This window comes from Sebastes fasciatus, chromosome 21, assembly GCF_043250625.1.
Source record: "Sebastes fasciatus isolate fSebFas1 chromosome 21, fSebFas1.pri, whole genome shotgun sequence".
Taxonomy (NCBI): domain Eukaryota; kingdom Metazoa; phylum Chordata; class Actinopteri; order Perciformes; family Sebastidae; genus Sebastes; species Sebastes fasciatus.
This window is the reverse complement of record NC_133815.1, coordinates 10,994,343-11,003,839: the sequence shown is the minus strand read 5'-3', so window position 1 is coordinate 11,003,839 and position 9,497 is coordinate 10,994,343. Positions and strand designations below refer to the sequence as shown.

At 39.1% G+C, this 9,497-nt stretch overlaps 1 protein-coding gene across 2 annotated transcripts in view; it reads left to right on the top strand.

Annotated features, from left to right (window-relative positions):
• The first annotated feature begins 7,839 nt into the window (after window positions 1–7,839).
• Window positions 7,840–9,497, top strand: part of vipr1b (vasoactive intestinal peptide receptor 1b) — a 52,549-nt gene continuing 50,891 nt past the window's right edge. For both annotated transcript variants that reach the window (XM_074621571.1, XM_074621572.1), the window contains exon 1: window positions 7,840–8,043. In XM_074621571.1, the coding sequence (XP_074477672.1) occupies window positions 7,990–8,043 (54 nt within the window). In that variant the 5' untranslated portion in view covers window positions 7,840–7,989. The remainder of the gene's footprint in view (window positions 8,044–9,497) is intronic.

Sequence of the window (9,497 nt, the reverse complement as noted above, 5' to 3'; positions counted from 1 at the left end):
ACTGATTGCAGCAGATCAGATAAAACCGTATTGATTGAAAAATTTGCCAAAAACTGTATGGAGTATTTCTTTGGTCTTTGGATGATGTTAAGAAAGAAGCCTGAGGGCTGCGAGCCCCCCACATGAATGTGATTGACAGCAGTAGTTCTGCACAATAATTACAATCTGTCGCAACATGGAGAAGCATCAAGCTAGATACATCTTGGCAGGAAAATCCTAAACAGCAAGATCTCGATGTTAGTTTCCAACCACATTGATTCAAATCTCATCTCTAGTTGTGTTGCTATCGCTGCCCTCTTTTGTATCTCTGCTGCGTAGCTGAACAACTAATGAAAACTGCCTGCAGACTTTCTAATCCCCATTCAAACCCAATACAATGTGCTTGATCATTTCCGATTGTTCACAGATAACAAAGCGATGTTTCAAGGTTTCGAGGTTCAGCTTGACTGCCAGTATACAATAGATTGCAAAATGAAAAGCAGTTGTAGCAGATAATGAAATAAAAGTAGCACTAAAGGAAGAATATATATATATATATATATACACACAAAAATGTGTAGAATATGTGCATGTTTCTAATGTAAAATGTATGTGTGTTGGCCAAAAAGACGCAGGTGTGGAAACTCACTTCCAATTTCCTCTTCCTCTATTCACTCTGACTGGCTCTGTTGTCGTCCTGCATACATGTTTGTTTGAATCACAAGCTGACAATGGCGCTCACACACACACAAGACATAATAATACACGACACACACTAATGCTCTCACCCTCACCTTGGGTTAAGCTTTTTCTTTTTTTTTTTTTTATAAATGAAGGCCGAACAGAGGATGTTGTTGGTGCCTCAAATGATAAACAACAACCACAGCGGTGGGAGGATTACTGGAAACGCTTTGTGAGGACATAATAACAGGAGTTACAATGATCACAGACAGATCACAATCCCAGTTTCCCTCTGTTAAATTGTCCTGCTCGATTGTTTGAAACATCCAAATAAATGAAACGTGGATCCGCTTTGAGGGCAAAACCCTAAACACATTTATTAATGTTTTATATTACATTTGATTTAATATGCCTACAAATCTCCCGTCACACATTAACAAGACTGACAGTAACTGGCAGGAAAAGATGAAATGAGGAACAAAGAGAAGGGCTTTTAATATTTGATAAGAACTTCACTGATAATCATCAAAATTGAAAGAGATGGAACCAAGATTGCCATGCAGAGGATTTACATAAATCCCACTTGCTCCACTTTCTAACTTTCTACACTCTTTCTACAAAAAAAGTGGTTCAATATTTAACCTTTGTAGGTTAAATATAGTTTGTAGGTCCCAAAATTGTTAGATATAAAACCATGTTGCGGCAGTTGGGCTTCTTTATAAGCATTAAAAACATATTTAAGCTCACAAAGAGTCAAGTAATAACAACATAATGATCATCACGATGATATAGTTGATGAGTAGAGTTGATATAAATGTATTTTCTTTGCAGACAAACGTGTTAGTTGGGCGCCAAGGGAAAGGAGGTGGAGATGCATTTAGCCTCAATCACAAGTGATAAAAATGCACCTTTCGGCAACTCAAAAGTCTTATTTTAATGTTGCGTCTTTGTAGCTACCGGCTGTAGCTTTGCCTTTTTTTCTTAGCGGCCACTCGCGGTTTTGCCATTGTAAAAGAGACATCTGTAAAACTGTTGACAGGACACCTTGAACTGCAAACAATGTCAATTATCCATCTGTCCATCCATTATCTTTCTATTATGAATTTTTGATCCATGGAGGTTTTATATTTGTAAAAGTTTCCTTGAGCAGAGAAAAGTGATTTAAAAATCTGTGACGTCATCACAATGTAAAGTTTATGGGCCAAGCTGGGAGAAACAATACTGCACATATTCAGTCGGCCGCATACCCCGGAAGTTAACCTGGAAGCTATAGAAAACTTTGTTGGTGTATGCGCCAGGCGAGCAATTCTCATTGGGCTGAATAGGCGCCATCTTGGGGTCCAGTCTGTTCGAGGGAAAGTTTTTTTCTCACGTATTATGTTTGTTTTTGACGCATCACAAATACGATTAATCAAAGTCCAGGTAAATCAGCATAAGGAGGAGATCAGGATGGATGGGTGCCTCAAACACGGAGACCGTTGTTAGTGTCCCATGTGAAACCAAAAGAAACATACTTATTTTAACCCAAAACATGATCTGTTACTAAACCAAAACAAGTAGTTTTGTTGCCTAAACCTAAACGTAATTGAGACTGCAGTTTCGAAACAGCAAAAGCATCATGAGACGTTAAAACACTTGTAATGGCAATTTTCATATCTGCAACCAACACTGTACCTTTAGACAATCTCAGGGCCTCACATGTTCAACTTTGTCACCATAGGACAGTGACCTGACATTTTAGATCTCTGTAACTGCAAACAACAGATTGCTGAAATACTTGTTATGTCTTGTGATGCTCTGTTGTCTGCTGTGTGCTGACGCATTGATACACTTTCTATCCTTCTCTTCTTTTCTTCTTTGCACTTATCTTCATGTTATGCTTTAAATGTATAAATACTGACTACTCTTTGTATTCGGGGCTCACTTGCCACAGTCCACAACAGGTGGCTGTGCTCGTGAGTCCATCTGCAGATGCTTTAGTTATTAATGTATGCCTTTTTATTAAATTCACTGAAAGACAAGTTGTTACGTTGGTTTGTGTCTTGTTTTAACAGAAACTGCCACCACACACTATAATGTTGATATACACTTGTGTTGATATGAATGGTATATTTGATTCAGAAACATCAAGATTCAACATATACAGGTTTGCAGAAACGTACAATACCAACATTTTATTCTGGCGACTGGGTTGTAAATACCTCCCAACTGCAGTCTGGCTGCTTGTTAAATTATGTATTTTTTTTTTATTTCTAAATGTTAAATACAGAGGATGTGACATGAGTGTGAAGGATTGGAGACGGCAGAGCCTGCTAAAGACACAGAGATGGTTAAAGTGCAGAGAAATGTCTAAATTTAAGTGTTACCTACTCATTCCTCCACTCTCTGAGACCTAGGCGAACAATTTATCCTTCTTGTGAATAATATAGTATTATTTGTTAGTTAATTATTCATCACCCATTGCCTCTTCGGTGCGGCCACATCCTGACACAGCAGCTCCAGCTTAATTCAGTAGTGCAAGTAGATTCTTGACCTTATTAAGATAGAAATCCCTGAGTTTTCCATGCTAGACTAATACATCACCCTCGATGTAAAGGTCAACTCTGCCTCAAATGCAACTAAAAGAAACTCGATTTTTAGGAAATTGTCTCTTTCAACGCAAAAGACTGCTCTTGGAGGAATGGCATGTAAGTTCATGATGTCAGAAACACAATATATAGACGTTTAACAGCACAGGCTCTTTACAAGAACTCACAAATAAAGACGTATAAGGCCGTATTTACTGTATATAAGTTAATTTAGGGAAGCCACACTATAAACCTATGATCTCACAAAAAAAAAGATGAAATGTTTTTGTTGTTGCGCAAAGCATATTTCTCCATCAATATTAACGGGCGGGACTCACGCCGAGGAAATGCCTCGAAGGGTGAACTCGGCCTGTCACAGAGACTGAGGATGAAGCTGTGCTGTGAGGTCCGGTCAGCTGTGAGCGGGAGGTCGATCAGCGGTGACGCTGACAGCATCACCGTGGGACTGAAGAAGATGGAGGAGATGGACGTCTGATACTGCAGTAATCCAGGATGGATGCAGACAGGGGTGGATTGCAGTTGACAGATGGGTTGTAGAGGTGCTGCATGGCCTTTTAATCATTTCACATCCCTCCCTTTGACCCAATAAAGTTTATTTGTCACCAACTTTTCTTTGCGTCTCAATTGAAATTCACAGTTGAACAAAGTGGTGGACACAAACTCCTCTCTCTGTTTTGATGTTTTGTTGACGACTGATATGGATTTGCATGGCTTCTTATTTACGATTACACCTTTCTCATCTTTATGCATTAGCAGTTACAAGAAGATGCACCGGTGCAATTTGGGTAATGGACTTTTTATTATGCAAAGCAAGCAGCTGTTCAGTGGATGCCTCTCTATAAATATTTCTTACTCCTTGGTTCACAAATCACGCAGCTGTATTCACACATTATGGTAAAGAGTTCTTCTAGCTCGCATTGTTCTCCATATGTTTAACATCTTATCTCTGATTTGGACAATCTAGTTTGTTTTCCACGATTGTTTCATTTATCCAAAGACTTCTCACAGGACCTGATGTATGTTTGAAGAAGAGCATGCATTCCAGCCTGCAGTTAAAAGGTGTTTGCAGGTATACAGTGTGTCAACATTTCACTAATTATTAAGTGGTTATGAACGCTCACACTGTGTACTGATGCTCATCGACCTTGTGGGAACTTTGTTATTATTTCATGTGGCAGAAGAGTGTAGCCTCCTGTAGTGATCACTGAGATCATGTTTTCTTTGTATTTGATGTACAATATCGCACCAGATGTACTTCACACGCTTCAAACTGTGCCTGTTTGGAATTAGGTGTGTCTCCATCCACCTGTTTTTATGCACATTTTCAATTTGAGTATTAAAAAACTGAATGGAAATGCTAAAATTAGAAAAAATGAAAAACTCAAAATATCGCAAAAAAAGTTTTATGCTGGCCATAAATAAGGGCTATCCAAGTGTTCATACTGGGAGGTTGATTTAACTCAAAAAATATTATCAGCTGAGTTACAGACGTCTCTTTCCCAATGTAAGTCTATGAGGAAAAGTCTTTTGGGGCCCAATGGCATCACATGATGGACACGGAAGTTGTAGTAACGCCGTTTGGCCATTACGAATATTGGGATCAACGACCAGCGCTCTTCCTCGGGGCTTGATTTGGGACATACTACTTCCTCATAACATTGCCCCTTGAACTTTGACCCTCTTGCTTATATATATCCTCTGCGCAGAGGATTGTGGGTCAGATTAGCCAGAAAAGCATGCTGGTTTGCATACTGCAAAATGTGACCGGATGTAGTAGGACATCCTGGTATTTTTGGCATACTGCCTTTGACATACTATGTATTGGGACATACTAAATCTTTTTCTGGCACACTGAATAATATGGTACTTTGGGTATTGGAACGCACAGATGGTCCTGGGATTTGTCATAATCTTTTTCCTGTTTTATTTTGTAAGTTCACTTTCCCCATGTGTCTGCTTTGCTTCCTGGCTTTGTGTGTTTTCCTGCCTCTGTGATTGAGGCGGGAAAACTGATGATTTTCACCTGCTCCTCATCAGCCCTGCTGTCACCTGTCTGTCCACTGCAAAATGCGACTGGATGTAGTCGGACATCCTGATACTTTTGGCATACTACTTTGACATACTATGTATTGGGACATACTAACAGTGTGTTCCAATCCACATACTTCCAGAGGTACACTTCAATGTAGTGCACTGTGTGCACTCTGTACTTACTTGAGTAGTGCGTGAATTTCAACGGGGTATGGTCGTCTCAAATCGAATACTCTGCGCCGCACTTACCTGAAATGAAATACCAGCATGTTTGCCAACCTTCAGACATCATAGTCTAATATGAGGATTAATCAGCCTGAGTTCTGAAGGAACCGGCCTTCTACCTCCAAGAGGTCAGGGCACAGTTACGTGTTGGTTAATCTTGTGTGACAAAGAGATTTTCCAAACAGACGGGTTAAAGCATAATAATACAATTTATTCCGAACAATTAATGTTGCATAAGTAAGATAACAGAGTTTACAGAATTCTGGATCCAATCAACGTGTCCCTGACAACATACAATGCATGGGTCAGTTCGCGAAGTCTGAACCCCGAGCTATCCCTGATCCAGCGTTTTTATGGTTTACACAATATCAATAGTCATGAGCTTATGGCACGTGATGTTTTTGCTGCATATCTTCTTTTTTGTTTCTTCTTCTGACTCCATCCTCCCGTGACCTTGTGAAAAGAACAGAACATGCAGTCCCGTGTGCCTCCCCCCTGTCCTCGCCCTTGAGTAGTTCAAAGCCTCTCCAAATGCTGCCGGAGATTATTACAATGTGACTATATAGAAATCTACAGTCACCGAATCACCTCCTCAAGGAACAAAACAGTGCAACAACAACTGAACAGCCCCCAAGTCCTTCATTCCTTCACCCTGAGTTATGCCCTTAGAAGCTAATAATTGAGAGACAGTTATTGAGCAATCATGAAACAATACAACAGTTTTCAGCTTCCCTTATAAGCAGGTTATTTCAGGTCATTGTAAGCACTTTTGTACATAATAAATCCAACAGTTCACTAAAAAACTGAAATCACTAACTTTCTGTATTCTGTTTGGTGGTTTATAAGGTTTTTCAATAATTTCTAGTCTATTTGGTATAATATGTAATTTAGTTAATTTGTTCGACATCATGATAAGGCTGATTTTTCAACCAGTGGTTATGACATTAATGCCAGCTAGACAGAATAAAGCTCTGTCTGTCATGACAATAGAACTGTACTGAAAGCCTTTCCTTTACTCGGGTGACTCTTTACAGCCGTCTGAAGACAGCAGGTATCTGTTAAATCTACAGTATCTGGAGTGATGAAGTGGCCTTCAGTACAGTACTATTGTCATGACAGACAGAGCTTTATTCTGTCTAGCTGGCATTAATGTCATAATCGCTGGTTGAAAAATCATCAAGCGCGGCGCACTTGTTTTCCTCATGTTGTCTCTTGTGCTGTCTCGATGTTTCTGCCAGGGTGTGGCGGAAGTGAACAGCAGGTCTTATCCGACCTTTGGCTCACTTTTACGGGCTTTTACAACCTCAAGTCCAAAATTCCGTAGAAGCAATCAACAACGGTAAAAAAAAAAAAAAAAAAATGTTTCCTTGTATATTTTGTCCAAAAGGGAGCACCATAATATTCATGTTGGCCTGCACGTCTCCATATGTGCTGGTGTTGTGTTATAACATTATTGTTATTATAGTGGTGAAATGACGCTTTAAAGAGCCATCAAACTGTACAACAAAGGAGGACTTTGGTCTGCAGGACAGATAATAATGCACACAGTGCACTTTCATAGACTAAGCTACTGGAGTTACCCTGCACTATACTCATTTTGAACAGTCTCTTCTGCACTATATTCACTTTTTTAATAGTCCTGTATCACAGCTGTTACTCTGCACTATATTCAGTTTGAACAGTTTTCTTCATCTCCTTGTATTTTTATATGTGGTATAATTTTTTGTACTTTGCACTACTAACTTTTTTACTGCCTTTTTACTAACATGTTTTGCACTATGGAACTGTGATGCTGGAAACTTGAATTTCCCTCGGGATCAATAAAGTTACTCTCTATCTATCTATCTTATATGGTAGTATGGGTATTGGAACCCACAGCTAGTCTTCTTTAGTCGTCTTCTTCTGCAGTGGTATAATGATGACACCTAACTGGAGAATTAGCGCCACCTACTGTTTATCGCAAATATTGATATGAATATGGAAAAAATACATTTTCTTTTGCAGATTTGCAGAAAATGTGTTAAAAATTAAATTAGATTTGGTTGTAAACGTGGCTCTTGAACATCACAAAGGATGAGTCAGGGGTTACACAGCAATTAATAAGAGGTCTTCATCCTTACGTCATCCTCCTTTAAGCACATTAGTCCACCACCAGCAGCCTGACAGCCTTGTTAACAATCCGCCCCCTGCGACAATGGGACTGGAGTTGTGAATGGGGGGTTGGTGGAGGGGTATGAGGGGGTGATGAGAGGGGCGGGTACAGCAATTCAGATGCAGCTCTCCAGCTCTCCACAGAGAGAAGCGCACAGAGAGGAGCGCAGAGCAGTCAGAGCGCAGAGCAGTCAGAGCGACAGCAGCGCTTCCTCTAAACACACAAAAACAACAGCGTCGCTTTCCTCACACACACTTTTACATACATCACTAAAGGAGTTTTTGCAGATATCGAGGAGTCTTTAACAAGAAAACTGTGAAACTAAAAGACAGAATGGATGCTTCACAGCTGCTCTTTCTACTGCTGTTCTATGGACATCTGCCAAAAGTAAGTAGGCTGTTGTTTACTTTAACTATATATATATATATATATATATATATTTTTATTTTAAAAGGTATAAACTGTCTTTAATGGTCTGTGGTGAAGAGTCAGTTCAAGTCAAGGACTATTAGTTTTACATCAAAGTCATGCGTAAAACCTCCTTACAGCCAAATTTAGATGAGTTTGGAAATCATGATTCAGCTTGTTGTATTATAGCCTACAGCTGTGTGTTTATTTATGAGCCACAATACATTTTGTTTGCTCCAAAATCTATCTATCTATCTATCTATCTATCTAGCTATCTATATTTTTTGCATTCACTGATACAATGTAAAAAGTGTTTAGTCCCTTATTTATTATGATATTGTCTGGCATTTAACCTATTTTAAAAGCCATTTAATTTATGTATTTATTCATTTTTTATTTATTTATTACTTATTTATTTTGTTCGAGGATGTCCTAATGACTCATGACAAATCCGAAACATATTTCATCCAAAAAAATCAGAATTGAAATTGTTAGATTAAGTGTTTTTTTTCTGTTCACATTGCCATTAAATACCAGATCTGTTTCTGATTTTAGACACTTTTACCTGTCTGAAGTCAATCCCTTCTTATCGAAGAGTTTAATTTCCTGCTCATTTTGACAATTGAATGATTACTATAAATATCAGTTTTAATGACAATCTGATAACTGGTTGATCAGAAGTCTTTTCAAATGGAAATAAGCATATTTATGTTACTGAAGGCAATACTGTTACTCATAAACAGGGTATATATTTGTACTCTCTCAGGGTTTAGATTATTGGAGGGAAAGCCTTTGAGTATTGCCACATGGTGATAAATCACCTTTCAGTGCTTTGCTGCATGAGGGTTGTATGTGAATTAAATAAACAATCAATGAGTGACTTTGAACATGATAAGAAACCCTGTTGGCCTGCTCTAAATTGCTTTGGGGACTTAAAACCAAGTGTCATCTGCGGTTACGTCTTATTTTCCAGAAATGTTTTATCTCCATTAAGGAACATCAGAAGCGCTCTGCTGCCGTTCCTCTCACTGCACACAGCTCCTGACAGGGACTTTACTGCTGCATCTGATCTCTGACAGGTATCAGTGTCATTTCAGTGATCAGGAATGACAACGCTGTTTGTTTTAGAAATATGTGAAAGAAATGGAAAAGATATGTGAGTCTAAGATGCTTCTTTGGGTGGATCTCAGCATGGCTTCTTTCAATGCCTCTCAATGAAGCTCTTTCCAGGCAGAATAGACTGTGAACATCCATAGTGACTGTGTGAAAAAGTCTTCCTCCTCACTTCTGGCAACTCTCAGATGTCTGGCCCACCCCGAGGCTATAAAAGATCAACCACACGTCATTTTCTTGACATATTTTAGTGGCTCTTATAGTGTGGAAAACACTTTGCCCGTGTGCTCCCGGTGTTTCCAGTGCTTTCCATGATCCTC